This window comes from Semicossyphus pulcher, unplaced genomic scaffold (assembly GCF_022749685.1).
Source record: "Semicossyphus pulcher isolate SPU_LCO1_2020_fin unplaced genomic scaffold, fSemPul1.0.p SCAF_11, whole genome shotgun sequence".
NCBI lineage: Eukaryota > Metazoa > Chordata > Actinopteri > Labriformes > Labridae > Semicossyphus > Semicossyphus pulcher.
The window spans coordinates 30,272,501-30,289,464 of record NW_027211615.1 but is presented as its reverse complement, the minus strand read 5'-3'; the positions used below and the strand labels follow the sequence as shown (position 1 = coordinate 30,289,464).

Here is a 16,964-nt window from a genome sequence, read left to right as displayed (position 1 = left end):
GTGTGTGTGTGTGCAGGCTAGTCGAGCCTTCAAAGGTCTTCAGATAAAAGCAGAGTGACTCTCAGCCCTCACCGCCCTCCCACAGATGCATGCTTGGAAATCTTTGAAGTGCATGCTGGGTAAAGCGACCCTGAGACATGTCTGCAGGGTTTCAGCTGAGCTCAGGTGTTTGCACCTGCATTGCAGCTGCAGGTCCCCGGTGGTTTCCTGTGCTCTGTATGTCTGGAGGTGTTTAAAGGTGCAGGCGCTCACAGGTGTTCTCTCACCTCTGTCACCAGTTCAGACCACAGACTGTAACCTCGCCGTCTATGATGTCATCCGCTGGTTTGTCAACCTTCTGAAGCGTTCAGTTCTGTTAGCAGTGGGCATGTTGGTTCTCTGGAGCAGAGCCCAGAGATGCAGTCTGTGCACGAGGCTGTTTATCTAACTGCTAATGAGCTAACTAACCAGGTCAATATGTTTCTAACAGCATGGTTAGTGTTTGTGGAGGAAGCTGACCGAGTTGTTTATTAGACTAAAGTCTGATGGAAGCAGCTCCAGTGAGAGAGGAGCAGGTGAATGATATCATCCCTTCATCATCATCACTACAGCCGCCGTCTCGTCTGCAGGAAAACACCAACATCCTGACTCTGTGACAGTGAACGAGCTGACGAGCAGGTACGGTTAGCACAGACACAGAGAGCTGCTAATCAGTGCTAACATATAAAGAGTGTAGGAACAGTGTGTGAGACGTGTTGGACGCTCTGTTCGTCCAATAAAGCGCACACACAGATTATCTGTCTGATATTTACATGAACAAATCTCCAAAAGGCTCCAACAGCACAAACACGGCCCAGAGGTTACGTTCAGTGACTGAGTTAGCTGAGGGGACACCTAGCAGACAGCTAGCAGCTCCCAGCTGTCACTCAAAGAGGCCACGCCCCTAATGCTGCATCACTTTAAGCCTTAATATAATGTAAACAGGTGAGCTGTATAAAGATTCTCCCCGTACAGTTGTCATGAAGAGAGAAATGAGCTATAGAGACCCAAACTGTTTTTTGTACCAGGCTGTAAACATGTTTATTTCTGCTGTAAAGTTTAACATGGGGCTCTATGGGGACTGACTCACTGCTGGAGACAGCCTCAAGTGGACACCAGAGGAACTGCAGGTGTTGGGACTGATGTTGGCTTCACCTGTCAGCCCTGGAGGTCGCTGCTCGACGCAGATTGTGTGTGATTGACAGCTCCCTCACTCTGCTGCTGGCTGTGTTGCACCTGTGGGGGCGGGACATCTTACACTTCTAATTTCTAAAGGATGCTTTCATAGAGGATTTATGTCTGTGTGGGATTATGGGTAATTTTAAATCAGATGTGCTGCTAAACGACTTTAATAAATAACTGAGTCTCTGTTTACTCAGCTGCACACAGACAGGTGCAGGTGCAGGTGCAGGTGCAGAGGGTAGACAGGTTGTCTTGCTGAGTCATTGACAGAGCAGCAAAGGAGAGCATGTCAGCCTGGTCACATGACAGACTGAAGCAGAGCTCAGGTTTGGGTCAGTGAGGCTGCGAGGCAGACGGCTCTGCTCTGACAGGATGTTCAGCCCGCCTCACAGCTGAACAGAGACGTGTGGTGAATCCTGTGTTTCTCACACTCCGGACAGCTCGCCGCCTCTGCTCCCTCTGCAGCACAGCATCAGCTATTCAGCTACAATGAATCCAGATCAGACACCGACGGAGCCGAACTCCTCGTCACACTCAAACCCTCCTGAACCCTGAAGGCCTCGCTGCTCGGCTGCTCTCTGACAGCTCCAACCACTCACACCGGATAAAAATAGTAAATCTGCCAATTAGATTCTGCACGGAGAGAAGAGTCAGAGTTTCACGTCTGCAGCTCGTTCTCATGACTGAATCTGGATCAGGAAGGGAGGGGAGAAACGGCAGGGACTTCTTCTTTATCCCTGAAGATGAATTCATTCAGTCGGCTTCACTGGATAAAATGTTCTCTTTAAAGTTTCTGTGCAGTAAAATACAAACTGTTAAAACACAAGTTTCCCGTAACGGTAACGTCTGAGGCATGAGTCGGCGTTTTCCTACAGCTGGAAATATTCTGCATGACATCGAGTCTGACTGACCTGTGGACACTTAAACGTTTCCGTATTTTAAATCACAGGTAAATCTTCAAGTACGCTTGTGTCACTGTGTTATCTATTTTTAATGGTTAAAGGTGGGCGAGGCGGTGCGTTCACTGACCTGATGAAGAAGGCGGCTGCAGCAGACGGCGGTTGGCTGGTCTGGGTGGCGATGCTGTGAGCGGCTGGTTTGACGTCCTGACTCGAGCTCTTCATGGTCACATAATCTGGATCCGGAGTCACACCCTGAAACACGTCCCCAGTTTAAACACTTTACTGTTCATTAAACACGACAGCGTTATCAAGAAAGAGTTAGAAACGTTTCACTAACAGTAAAGGAGGCTCTTTATTCAGTTACTAACTGTTGATGTAAGATCTCCTGAACACAACACCCTCCTGGGCGTCCGTCCTGAGCTGAAGCTAAAGAGGAAACTGACGAAAAAAATGATTTTAAATTAATTCAGTTTCTAAACAGCAGTGTTAATGTTGAATAAATAAATAAATGAAAATAGATCTTTGATGATAAAAACTGTGACGACACGTTTGTTTAGTTTGTGTTAACGAGACGAGAGAGGACTCAGATGTCAGCGGGGGCTGTCGGACATTTAAATCATCCTCCACCGAGCGTCTAATCTGTCTGTCACAATCTCAGCAGTGCATCCTGTCCCTGGTGTCGGCAGACCCCCTGAATGTGACCCAGACGTACGGGTGAGGAAGTCCTGAAGCAGCAGCTTGACAGGAACATGACGGCATCCACACATACACAGAAGGACACATTATTTATTTAAGATGAGATGAAACAGCATGTCGAGAGCGTCTAGCTTCAGTATCGTGACGGGACGTGCAGGCGGGACATATCATTACAGGGATTTGATTTGATCGCTGAGAAGTGGGCGTGTCATATCGTTCTTGGCCCTCTGCGGCTAAATGTTGCAGATTGATTGACAGGTGGATGTCATGATATTATTGGTTGAAATTGTTTGGTCCTAGCTTACGTAAGCACGCGTGATATTTTGTTTTACAGGAAGAAGAAATGATCAGATTTTGATATAAGAAAACAAAGAAATGGATTTTCTGTATTTTTTTGGCCTATATCGTCAAACAGATTCACAACATTACCGAGGATGAGATCTCAAAGGATTAAAATGACTTTTTCATTTCAGCTCGACTTTAAAGCGGGAGACGGAGAGACGCCCTGTGGACACAGAGGAGGAGGAAGAGTCGAGGCTGGACTATCCGAGGTAAGGAATCCTGATGGAACACAGTGTTCAGAGAGTGACGTGGTGTCACCTTGACACCAATGTGTGACACCTGTGTGAGGCTGTTTGAATTAGTTGAAAGACAGAAAACGTTCTCGTCATGACTACGATGTTTTGAGTTGTCGTCGACTGAAACCAATAATCACTTTCATCAAGACGAAGAGTAAATCTGAAACAGCTGCCGAAGTTAAAACCAGAGTTTAGAGAAACATGGGAGTGAGTCAGAATGATGTCAGAACACACACCTGTTAGACACGCATGAGAACATGAACATCCTTCATTCTCTTTAATGACATCATTTCCTCTGAACATGATTTGTCTCTGTTCCTGTTCTTTAATGACGATGGTTTGATTGATTAAGGACTGATCAAAGCGACAGACCCGGGCAGATCCCAGAGGAGAAGCAGCAGGAAAACATGGCCGCCACGCCGCCGCTGCCGCTGGTGGCTCGTTAGCTTGAAGCTCCGTTAGCAGCGGGAGGAGGAGGCTCCGGATGAGGAGGTCATTAACTCATTAGCTGTGGTCATTAGCCTGCTCATCCAAACTCCCCGTTCTGCTCGATCACAGCGCGGCCGCTGTAGCTAACGGCTAATCCTGCTGAGCAGCGCTAATGAGCAGAGAGCACAGAGGGCTCGTTCTACTGCTGTCAAGTCTGAAATCATTTAACAGTGAATTTATGATATTCCATCAAACAGTGAACCAACAGCTTCATGTTTTCATTATGACTTTAACAGTGAAAACAGGAAACAGCAGTTTACAGCTTTGCACTGTGAAACATGGACGTATAAGGAAGCTCAGCTGTCCCATTATCTGCGTCCAGGACCTGTAACCCTATAAATCACATGACTCAGAGGGTTCTGTACGTGTCCTCGTTCTGTCAGGACACCAGCCCTCTCCATCCGCCTCTTCTTCCTGCGCTCCGTGGCCTGGTTACGGTGGATTAGCGTGCTAACAGGAAGCAGTACCCGGGGAGTCCATTATTCAGCGGTGTCACTGGGACACGCTCTGCCAGCTAACAGGATTACACAGAGAGCTGCAGGCGGGCCGAGCGGGCCGAGCGGGCCGCCAGAACAAAACCAGCCAGACAAAGCGGAGCAGGAAACATGAACATCAACATTGAGGCGTTCAGTGTCTGTCAGCGAGCTGGTTTAAACTGAGCCAGAGTTTGTGAGCTTTTATTTAGTTAAAGCTACATGAACCTTCAGCCGCTCACACGCAGGCCTCTCTGGGTTCTCCAGGGTTCTGTGCAGGGTCGGGGGGGCTGCAGAGGATGCTCTCAGCGTGCTGATGGAGGATAACGAGCTGGATAATGAAGACGGGGCTCTGGCAGCGGCTGGAGGGTTTTCCGGCTGCACTCACAGACGCTGCCGTCATCCCACATCTGTCATTCACCTCATCCACATGGAGCCTGTTTTCCTCTGACGTCGCGCTCACAGTGTGAGCTCATATCCTGTTTATGAATCGTTTCTTCTCCATCAATCAGAAAGCAAACAGACAGCAGAGAGTGAACATCTGAGTGAGGTCACTAAAGGTCAAACAGCATTACTGTGAACTATCCAACGTTACTGTTAGCTGTGAGTCTGTTCCTGTCAGGTCGAGCGCTGTCCGGCTTGGAAGCAGTTAAAGCTTTAGTGTCACGCAGCTAATCCTCCGACATCATGTTTAACTTCACATACAATGTTGTTACCTGTCACATCGCTCTGATGACTGACCCTAGATTGTGATTCCTCGTTGTTGTTGTTGTTGTTGTTACTTTGTTGTTTGTTCTTCATATTTGTTTAATTCTGCACTCACTGAACATTAATTTCCAAATCAAGCTGTTGCATTTCGATTACATCGTTTTTATGTTTGTTCGTATCTTTATATTTGTTGACATTTGTTTACATTTGTTTACATTTGTTTATATTTGTGTCCCTCTTCATGCAGTGTGTCCCTCTGCGCTCACCATAGTGTGCTGGTGCTCAGGTCTGCAGCAGGACACTCTCCACACCCCCTCCAGGTAGTTCTGTGCGTTCAGGGGGAGGGGCGTGACTGTAGCCAGCCCTCTGGCTCCGCCTCCGCCCAGGTAGGTGCTCTGAACTCCGCCCCATCCCCAGGGAGCCCCGCCCCCACACTGCTCCTCATGCGACCATCTCTGCTGCTTCACCGGCAGCTCGTCGCCCCCCCAGCTGCTCTCTGCGGCCGGGTGGGGGTGGGGGGTGATGGCGGCGGTGGGGGGCGCGGCCGGGCGAGGTGTCATCTCCCTGCCGATGCCGAGAGCACGACGCAGAGCGAGGCGCCTCAGCTGGTGGAAGGAGGCGCCGCAGACGTCACAGCGGGCGTCGAGGGAAGCATGGCGGCCGGGACGAGGCCAGTGGAGGCGATGGAGCTTATCGAGGAGGAAGGAGGCGTAGGCGGGGTCCTACAGAGAGAGAGGGAGGGCGTGAGTAAAGATCATTAAACATTCTGAAGGTCTGAGGGAGAGTTTACCGTCACCTCCTCAAAGACAAGACACAGCGAACAGCAGGAGGTTTGACTCAACACTAACAAGTTCATTTGAATAGATTCCTTTAAACTGTGAAACAAACATGGCTGCTGCTGCATGTCCTCGGACATGTTCAGTCCCTTTGTCTCATGTTTGTGCTGGAACAGTCCTGATACTCAGCTCGCTCCTGTCATGTGACGCGAGCCCGCAGAGACACGCAATTTAGAACATTATCTCTTGTTCATGAGCAGCTCTGCTGAACATGTGACATGTTCTTTGGAGAGCTGCACTCTTCTTACAGGAGGCCATGTTTTAATAAGAGTCCTGCAGACTAACAGACACACGACCTCTGAGGTCAAGGTGAGGAAGCAGAGAGAAAAACAACGAAACTCTCTACAGCTGAAGTTTGATGTGAAGCGATTTGTTGACGTGAAGAAGTCGAGAGTTTCCTGCAGCAGCTGCTCGGCCTGTTTCATTCATCCTCCATCACAAAGATGTGCCTCTCACCAACCAGCTGCTCAGAGTACACACACACACACACACACACACACACACACACAGCAGCAGCAGGACATAAAAGCCGTCAGCGCGTGTAGGAGCAGATTTACAGTCGGCCTGTCGGGATCATTAAAGCAGGTCTGCTCAGACACAAGTGTCAGTGAGTCGAATAACTTCACACAGACAGCCAATCAGACGGCAGCACTCACTCTGGTGGGCGGGGTTTAAACCTGCAGATGGCAGTACTCAGGCGTACGCAGTGTGTGCAAACAAAGAGTTGAACTGAGGTCAGTTCAATGTGAACAACTTTTACAGCTCCTTTGTTTGACCTTTGACCCCCGCTCTCTGCCCTGCAGGGCAGCTGGCAGGAGGTCCAACAGCAGCTTTAAGTTCACAGTGAAGTCAGGAGGACTTCATCAGGAGTCATGTGACAGAGCCGGGACAGATCAGCAGGATCACTCTCTGATCCAGACGAGAGAAAAGATGTGAAACTATTATTATTTCTGATTTAAGCATCTTTTATAAATAATTATTAACTGAACAAAGTGTCTCCTTAAAGCTCGAGCCTCCTTTTATATTTGGCTCTAAAACAAACAGGTACAAACAGTGTGTGACAACATGACAGAAAGGATCCCTGCAGAGATAGACCTTTGTGTTACAGAGGAAGATGATTGTTTTAACCACACACAGACGTTACGTCGCTCTCTGCACACACACCAGACTCCATTCAGAAAAACACTGATTTAAGCTCTCAGGACTGCTGCTCTGCTGCTGCCTCGTTAGTTTGTTAGTAATTCAAAGTATAAACTGACCTGCAGAGTCCTCACAGATCTCAGTCCTCCTGAAGCTGCCTCCACACTGAGCCGTCTGACTGTTCCTCAGTCTCTCGCTCCTCTCTGTAAATCTCTCTATTCAGAGGAGGTGACGGCGGGGCGTCACGGCAGCTGCACACGACGACCCTCGCACCCCGCACGGCTCCACACACTTTCACCTCCATGAACAGCAGACCCATGCTGAGCTCTGGTACCCACACGTGCACACTCGTGAACGCTACAAACACCAGGACGGCCCACTATACCATTGTGCAGTATTCTGACCCACAATCCTTTGCAGCAGAAGATTCCTCACATCAGAACAGCTCCAAAGGAATCATTTCATCAACAATACTAAGGATTACGCTACAGGCTGTTAAAGAGAGGGTCAAAGTTCAACAGGAAATGTAATGATGATGAAATACGTCCTGATTGTGTCCACCGCAGAATCTTACATTATATTAAGGCTTAAAGTGATGACTCATCAGGGGCGTGGCCTCTTTGAGTGACAGGTGGGGGCAGCTAGCTGTCTGCTAGGTGTCACCTCGGTCGATCAAAGAGATTCAGCGTCTGACTCAGTGGACTGTATGAACCTGAGGTTCTTACCTGTGCTGTGACCTGACCCTCCTCTGATTCAGGAAGTCCCCCTGGTCTGACCTGGACTCCTTTCATGGAGGAGTACCTGCTGGAGCGTACCATGTGTGAAGAGCGGGGGGAGGAGGTTTCAGACGTTCTGTCTGATACGGTAGGTGATTGTTTAAAACATTTCTTTGGTGCGTTTTTAATGTTTGTTTGTTTCTGTCAGTGTGACGCGTGGACACAAACGCTTTAACAAAGAAACCATCCAAACGTTTCTCTGCCTGCAGCTTTGAATTCTGCTTCTGTCTCACATGAAATTTAACTGAATAAAAGTTGATGACTTCTGGAAAACCAGGACGTTTACAAAGTCTGGATGTGACGATCGTACAGAACGTTACTGAACATGATTTACTCTCCTGACAGGAAGTCGTTTTGGGATCGTGAACTGATTTAAACACTTTCAATCCAGTAAATTATGTTTCTATCAATAAAGATTGTTAACATTGTTATTAACTGCCATGAACCCATCCGCTATTTTACGATACAATGCATAACGTTATGTTACGTTTCGTACACAGAACGATTCTTTACAAGTACGTTCGATGTCCTACGATACGCTGTGCTGTCCTCGTACTGTAATTTGCTGGATTAGTCTCCAGCGAGGAAGAAGACCTACAGAGTCTAAAGAAGACTTTTTCATCATGTGTTGATGTGTGTTCACATTATTAGGCTTTGTGTACTGAAGTCATTGTAATCAGACGGTCTTCGTCTCAGCTCCTCTGGTTTGTCCCTTTAAACTGTCACAAACTCTGAATCAGGAGAATGAACACGTCAGCTGATTTCATCCTGAACAGAGAAAATTGATTCATTTCAGGCGGCGCTCTGAATCGCGCTCGGCTCCTTCTGTGGACATGAGCGAGTGTGATGCTAGTGACTCTTTCAGAGTGTCTGATGCTGCTGAAGGTGGAAGCTGAGCTGGCCTCCCTCGGCTCTAATGATCTCATTAATCATGAGCGCTGCGGAGAGCTGCAGGAGAACGTGTCTTTACTCATGTAAGAGACGTGAGAACCTGCAGAACATGAGGAACGCAGCGCGTTCTTTCACCTCGCTCTACGACACAAATATTAGAGCTTTAACGACAGAACGCAGCTTCAGTTATAATGTCAGTGTGTCACCTGCAGGGTCTGTCCTGTCAGTCTGTGCAAACAGTACGGTGGCCCTGAGGCTCAAAACACTTCCCACATCCTCCTTCTAATGTGTACGAATCTCAGCCTGTGCTTTAATAACAATAATAACAATAATAATAACAGTAATAACAATGATAATAACAATAATAACAATAATAATAACAGTAATAACATTGATAATAAACTGTTAGTTTAGCACCTTTCATACAAGGAACGCAGCTCAAAGTCATTTATAATAAACGCACGTGTAAACAGAAAGAATGAACATAAAGACGAGTGAAAAGTAAACTCATAATATTAAAATAAGATGAAGAGTAAAAAGTGTAATGACAGATGGAGAGTTAAAATAAATGCTGATGTGACACCAGATGATACGACATGCTTTCATGTCCCTGTATAATCTGTCTCTGAGTTACGGCTGCGCACATTCAGCCGTCTGCACTGAAGTCTCATTCGTTTGCTGACCGGGGGCCGGGTCGCAGCAGGATGATGAATACCTACACATTCACATACACAAAGAACAGAGGAGCAGACTGACAAACAGCTGTTAAAGGAAATAACCTCTACAGCTCAGACTCTGACATGTTGTTATTGAAAAATATTTTCATGAACACATTTGGTGACACATTCTTGACGTCTTTTAGTCGGCAGTTAGCAAAACTTCCTCTCCTCCTTAAACATGAGAAATCAATGAGTCTGAACCACGAGCGAACTCTCTGGAAGTCTGCAGAAGGAATGATTCTTCCTCAGAGGCGTAACGTCTCTGAGGAACAGCTGGTCTCTAACATCTACAGTTCCACCTCTCAGCGCCCACATGACCTCTGAGCATCTCTGAACTCCTGCGAGTGTGAGAGTCAGACAGGAGGAAGATCAGAGACGAAACAAAGGAGCGAGACTCAGCAGCTCCAGCTCCTGTGATGAGCAGCTGCTCTCACTGTCTGATGGTGTTTCACATCCGCTCACCGTTTCTGCTCTTAGTCCTCCTCAGTGAGCCGACGCTCAAGCTCAGAACCAGCTTCACTTCCTGTTTCTGTTCGTTCGGATGTCAGCTCATACTCAGCTGTAACTCAGAGCGCTCGTCCTCTGTGGGCCAATAAGACTTTAGTTTGTAATGTGAGTACTTCTGCAGCCTCTGCCTGTGACACAGTGACATGTGACGATACATAACCCTGGGTGGACATGAAACACACTAACATCTGTTAGATCGTCTGTTTACTGTGAGTCGGTCATGTGACCTCAGAGGAGCAGCGTCCCGCAGCTCTGAAGTGAAGCCGAGTGGCTGCAGGTGAAACACAGAGCGTGTTATCAGTGCAGAGTCAGCGTCCTCTGAGGCTGCATGAAAGTGTGTCCCCTGGGTCCCTGACACACACACACACACACACACACACACACACACACCCTGCTAACAACAGAGAAATCAATACAAAAGAGGGCACAGGTCCAGATCCCTGCTGCTGCAACAACTGACCTGAGGCCAGAGCGTCTCACATAACAGGGTCTCATCCTCGATTAACCCAAACCCTCTTCTTCTTCTTGTTTGTTTGTTTGTTTGTTTGTTTGTTTGTTTGTTTAATCAGGACAGCAGTTTTAATTATTTAACAGGAAGTAGTCTGGTTGAGTGTTTCTAAAATGAAGGCACTGCTGCCCCGAGAGGAACTTTGCAGAAGTGCAGGATGTACTGGAGGTCAGTTCTTTGGTATCAGTCAGACATTATTCATTAAATAATCCAAACATCATCCACACCGCTTCTCCTGTTCAGGGTCGCGGCAGGCTGGAGTCTATCCCAGCTGTCATTGGCTGAGAGGCGGGGTTACACCTGAACAGGTCACCTGTCAATCACAGGGCTGACACACAGACAGACAACATTTCATGCTCACAATTTAGAGTCACCGATCGTGTCATCAAGAGCTCAGATGGAAGCCTGTAAACATGTCAGAACCGCAGACCGAGGAGGAGGAGGAGGAGGAGGAGATGAGAGGACAGACCTGAACAGAGGAGAGGAAGAGTAGGAGGTGGCACACACACACACACACACACACACACACACACACACACACACACAGTTTATTCCTCTGTGAGTAGACATATTCCCGTGTCCTCCACGCTCACACGTGTTGTAACATTTCTGCGTCCTGTTACATCGACCTTCAGTCGACCTGATCAAACAACACGACCTCTGTCTCTGATGAAACGTCTTCCTGCTGGGCTTTCAAAATAAAAGAGAAATGTCCCCAACATCAGGCCTCACAGTAAGTTATTAGAACAAATAATAATGTGGTTGTGTCCTTGGCAACACATATAACTTCTACCTGCTCTCATATATATATAATAATATAATATATATAACTCTCATCTACCTGCTGTTCGTCCCTGTGCTCCCAGCAAACAGTCTGACTCCAGCAGTGAGTCTGCTCAGTCTGCTGTTTCCTGGCTGTTCTTGTTGAAGTGGATGCAGGCGTTCTCATTGGACGTCTGATGTGTTCTGATAGTTCCTCTCACTGCTGTGACGTCTCTTTCTGCCCCTCATGAAGAGCTCGCTTTGACCCCCCGGCTGTGGACTCGTCTGATGCTCGTTAGCGTAGCGAGGAGCGTCTCAAAGCGTCTCGGAGCCCTGGACTCGTTTCTCTCCTGAGCTGCTCGGCGGCCATGTTGAAGGTGATGTGTGGTGACAGAGTGAGGTGAGAGAGGACGAGGCTGCAGAGGACTCGTATCCAAGTCACATCGAGTCCTCACATGCATATTTGTGTCTGTTTATACTGAGCACTGTGAGTCTGAGTATTCACCTTTTAAACAGGTTTCCAATGAGACGATCTGCAGTCATGGCTCAAGAGCAGCAACTCCAACGGCCAATGATAAAACAGAACACACCTGTTGGTGCGGAGGAAGTGCTCACAACTTTCACTTTAGTAATCGAACACCTCCGTATAGAACTACTCCTCCACACGTAAAGCTCTGCTTTCACCATCTAACTTCTGTCCTTCTTTTCAAAGACCTGAAAGGTTCCTCTGGTTCCTCTTGTTTAAGGCCTGTCTTGTATGTTGTACTCTAATTAAACAACAGAAGAAGAAGTAACAGAGGAATATTCTGGATGGAGGTTAAAGTGGATTTTTGTCTGAATGTTTGACGGTCGCTCCAATTTGCTCCGGTGCCTCAAACACCACGATGTCAAAGCATGCACGAGTTGCAGTCAATCTGTCGATGTCATGTTTAACTAGAAAATAAGTCTGTGTCTCAGTCTCGTTCTCTTTGGCAGCACCTTGTGGTGATAAACCGTAACTGCAGGAGCACACTTCAGATATCCACACAGTGCTGCATGTGTGACGTCCACGGTCGGCTCCGGTTGTAACTCTTGATGTTCCTGGCTGACGGTCGCTTTCCTTTTCAGACTGTTTGCTTCATCTGAGCGTCGAGTTTGTTTCTTCTTCTTTGGATTTTCACTTCTTGTTGAAGTTGTATCTGTAGTCATCCATCTTTTCTTTGTTTGTTCAGCCATAGTAGATTACTGTTTACTCGCAACACTTGCAGAGAGCGGAGAAGCAGCCGCTCAGCTCCGCCTACCCTCTCTGGCAGACCAACCACTGCTGGCTGATGGAAAACGCATCACTAACTGGGCGCCGCCACAGACACCCAGCCCATAATAATACTATATACTGCAGATGAAAGGCTTTCATCAGTGGGCCACAGGCTCAGTCAGCATGTGTTACCTCATTCAGAGAGAGAGAGAGACTTACAGACACTCATGAGTGGTGAGCAGTGTTTGGTGGAGGCTCTGTTCTCAGTTACATTAACCAAAAGACACTCACACACACACACACACACACGCACGCACGCACACTCATGCACGCACGCGCACGCACACGCACTCGCACACGCACACGCTCACGCACACGCAAACACACTCACGCACGCACACGCACACGCACACACACACACACACACACGCACACACGCACACACACACACACACACACACACACCCTCTCTATAGTTATTAAAGCAGCTGACAGATTCATCAGGATGTGACTGAGTTCATCACAGAGACGAGAAATGAAAACTGACAACAGTAAAGACTCGATTAACTGAACACCACCCAGAGGAGCTTTACAGAGCGACAGCACTCAGACGCTGCGCTGCAGCAAAACTACAAATACCATACAGCAATAAATATAATACCAACACTCCACTAGTTACAGTGCTGCATCCAACACCTAAACGTTGGCTGAACACAGAGGAAGAGTTCATCCTTCAGTTAATCACAGACAAACTCTACAGAGGAAGCTCACTGCTGATCTGAATGAGGCATCTTTTCTTTGTGTTGTTCTGGTGCAGCTTCTTTCTGCTGCCGTAAAATACCAACATGTAAACACTGCATGGACCAACACGTCGCTGAGCCAGCACAAGTACGTACTTACAAAAGGTGGCCAATGGAGTGAAAATGACACAACACTGGAGGGATAGCGTGAGGCCGTCACACAACACGGTGTGAGGTTGTTTCACATCTAAAATCAGAGCACCTGAGCCAGCCTTAATGAAACACAAAAACACAACCAGCCTCCAGGTTCGACTCTCTGCACTTCCTGTCGGGCTGACGGAGGTCCGATCATCGGTCGCTCCTGCTGACTGAGGCACCTTTCTGCTGACAGAGCAGGTCCCCAGGGCTTTTACTGCAGCGGGACCTTCACTTCCTGCTCCACTGACCTGAAACCTTCAGTCCTCTCTGGACACTGAGCGTCTCTGAGCTTTGACCAGTCAGCATCAGAGCAGAGGCACGTCTGGCTGCAGTTCTTCTAGCGACCACCAGATGCTGCTGTGGGCAAACTGACTGCAATAAAGTGACGTTTTCAACCCTCAAATGTTTGAGACACTAACAGATTCTTCTGCTGCAGCTGCAGCCACAGTTTGGTAGTGTCCTTATTCAGACACTCTGACATCATCTGGAAGCAGCCAATCACAAGGAAGGAGTCAGTCCAAAGATTAGGAATGAACGCTTGTTTCCTTCGACTTTCAAAGATCAGACAGGGAGAGGAAAGGAGGAGGCTCCTGTGGTTGTTTAGTAAAATGTTTTTGTTGAAGCGTCCTGACGGTCGGGTAGCAGAGCTCCTCAGATTGTGTGCAGCTGTCTGAGGCCAAATATCACTCAGAGGAACACGCAGAAGTCTGCATGTCTTTGTGTGAACAGTCCAGAGAAACACAAGCATGTCCCGTCTCTGAAAGCTTTAGAAAAGTGAAGTTTGATTTCAGTTTGTGCTCGGGGATCTCACAGGAAGCTGTAGCAGTGACAGTATCAAAGACAGCACACAGTCAAACTACCCCCTCAAGAAACATGGGAAACATGCTAGCAGACATGCTAACTCTCTCCTTCAAAATAAAAGTCTTTTCTTAAATCCATAAAAAGCCTGACTTGTGTTTGAATGTGCGCTGCTCTCGTCATAAAGTAGCTCAACAGCATGACGACATGTGCAGCAGAGCGACGAACAAGTGAATGACCGACCGAGTGACGAGCTGAGAGGGCGAGCGAGAACACAGAGAGAGAGAGAGGGAGAGAGAGGCAGTGAAGGCAGATGATCGAATAAATCAGAGCGAGAGAGAGAGAGAGGACAGTCAAGCTCTCTCGTCCCAGCAGAAAAAGCTGACAGACGAGCTCAGCATCAAGTCCTCGGTCTGAGGCAAGACCTCGACACATCAGGGACTCTGAGAAGAGGAGAGGGATCATCCAGAGCTTCTCTGCACTCACTATTATTTTACATTCCTGTGTATTATTGATCTCCTTTATTTAAACACCTGCACTGTTTATGTTACATCTTTATCTCAGATTAGCAGGTTTGTTTTACCTTCTTATTCTTGCTTCTGTTTGAGCGTTATCAGAGGGAGCAAAGAGACCAAAGCAGTAAATTGTTGTGCACGTGAAAAATACAAAACTCCAACAGGCACTCAGAGACAGTTTACAGCTAAAAACAAGAGTAGAAATATACAAAAACATACATCACAAAAAGATTCAAATCTGATGAGGCTTAATTTACTGCAAGCTGAATATTTAATACTCAAATTACCGACCTTTTTACACCTGAAGTGACCTAAGTCCGTACATACTCATACCACACACGTGACCAACAAACAGACATAAAAAACTAAACGAGGAGCTAAAAGAGGCTAAAAGGTTCTTTGACCAACAAAATAAATTAGTCTCAGCTGTAATAAAGATGGTTACAGCAGCATTAAGCTTCATTATTACCCTTCTTTGTTGTTGGACTGCAGGACTGGACCGTTCGCGCTGACAACAATGTGCTAAAGGATCGTTTGTCCTACTAGGCTACCGTACTCCAGCTAGTCGTTCATTTTCCAAGCCGGAAACTATTATTGAGGTAATTCTGACTCCATGTGAATGAAATGTCAATCATACACAAGAAGCTCTGTAGTATCCTCTGTAGCTCCGCCCCCCTCTGCTCACGTCCAATCAAACTGTGCCTAGCTTCTATATCATTGGTTGACATGTTTCGACCTGCTCCTGTAGTGGATATAAAAAGGTTAAAAGGTGTATAATAACATGATGTGTGAAAGACACTGATTCTAATTCATTAATGCTTCTCTTTATCTATTCATGCTCATTTAAGGTTAGTTATCAGTTCCTATCTGACATCCATTGCTTTGGTCTCATGATCTGTTGTGTTTATTTTTGGACTTCCGGGTTTCGCCAGCAGGGGGAGCTTGTTGCTTGCGGCTCGTTTATTACCATTTGGATTTGAAGCCAGCAGCACCGTGTCCGCTGCATTTCTTTATATTTCTCCCCTCACAGGTAAGAGCAATGTTTGAAACCTGTGTACAAACGTTTCTTAAGTTATGAGACACATACAGCTGGTGATTTAACCGTGTATACACTCATTTAAGCAAGTTTCAGTTACTCTGAACATGAAAGTGTCCGCCGATCGGCGTGCTTGCTAGCTTGAATCACGCAGGCAGAGCGTGACGCCGGGGACACACCGGATGCCGAAGCGCCGCGCAACGAAAATCGCGCGCGAGCCGGAACACTTCCGTTCACACCAGACGCGCATTTCTCCGCGCTGGTCGTTTTTTCATCATGTTCTCTCTCTCTTGCTCTCTTGCGTCAATCCTGGCAGGAAGTCACACATGAAACAACGAGAGAATCCGGTCAATTTTCAAAATTTAACACCGCGATTGACAAATGCGGTTATATTTGTGTGCTTTTATATATTTGTCAGTATCTAAACAGAGCGCGAGAGAGATGAAGATACACAGACACACAGACATAGACACACACACACACATGCACACACACACACACCCACACACACACACACAAGAAAGAGAGAGACGCAAAGTGGACTGGCTATAGGGGGTGCGGGCGGGGTGTCAAAACACACACGCAAACAGACAGAGAGAGCATGATTAAAAAACAGCTCCAAATGTGAGTAAACGACAGCTGAGGAGCAGAGGCGCTTGTCAACCGGCGCGGAGAAATGCGCATCTGGTGTGAACGGAAGCGCTCCGGCTCGGGCGCGATTTTCGTTGCGCAGCGCTTCGGCATCCGGTGTGTCCCCAGCGTGACAGAGACGTGCTGCACCGCTCTGCAGAAAGCGTGTGTTTGTCTTTAAATTTTGTCTTGTGTCATTAAAATAAAGCCGATGTGTAACAGTTGAATAACTAAAACGTTTGCTAAATGTGTGGTGACATCAAAGTATTTTAACTAAGAGTGAAAGTTTAAGTGAGTAACACAAGTAGACACGGTGTTGTGAAGCGCTCGCTTGTAATCGCAGATTTAAAGATGCAGTGCTTTTGTATATTTCTAAACGTGTAGTCTTTAAGGAAACGATGTACTTTGTTTAAGGGTAAAGGATTTGCTGTATTGTTTACTTAAAGGAACGGTGCGTATTCTGTTGTGCATAGCTTTGAATGTTAAGTGACATGTAACGTAAGCCAGCAGCACCGTGTGCGCTTCATCTCTGTATATTTCTCCCCTTACAGGGACGCAACACTCCTGTCTACCTGAAACACCTGTACGGTGCAGTGTTGTTCCTGACCTTCAGGGCAGCCGTGTCGGC

At 47.2% G+C, this 16,964-nt stretch overlaps 1 protein-coding gene across 1 annotated transcript in view; it reads right to left on the bottom strand.

Moving 5' to 3' along the window:
- The window catches only part of LOC138585141 (kinesin-like protein KIF26A), a 51,860-nt gene that overhangs the window by 33,290 nt on the left and 1,606 nt on the right, over positions 1-16,964 (bottom strand). Inside the window, exons 2-4 of the mRNA XM_069657405.1 lie at positions 16,944-16,964; positions 5,313-5,768; positions 2,230-2,354 (exon numbers count right to left, since the gene is read on the bottom strand). The exon at positions 16,944-16,964 is cut by the window's right edge and continues 240 nt beyond it. Of these exons, the coding sequence (XP_069513506.1) occupies positions 2,230-2,354; positions 5,313-5,768; positions 16,944-16,964 (602 nt within the window). The remainder of the gene's footprint in view (positions 1-2,229; positions 2,355-5,312; positions 5,769-16,943) is intronic.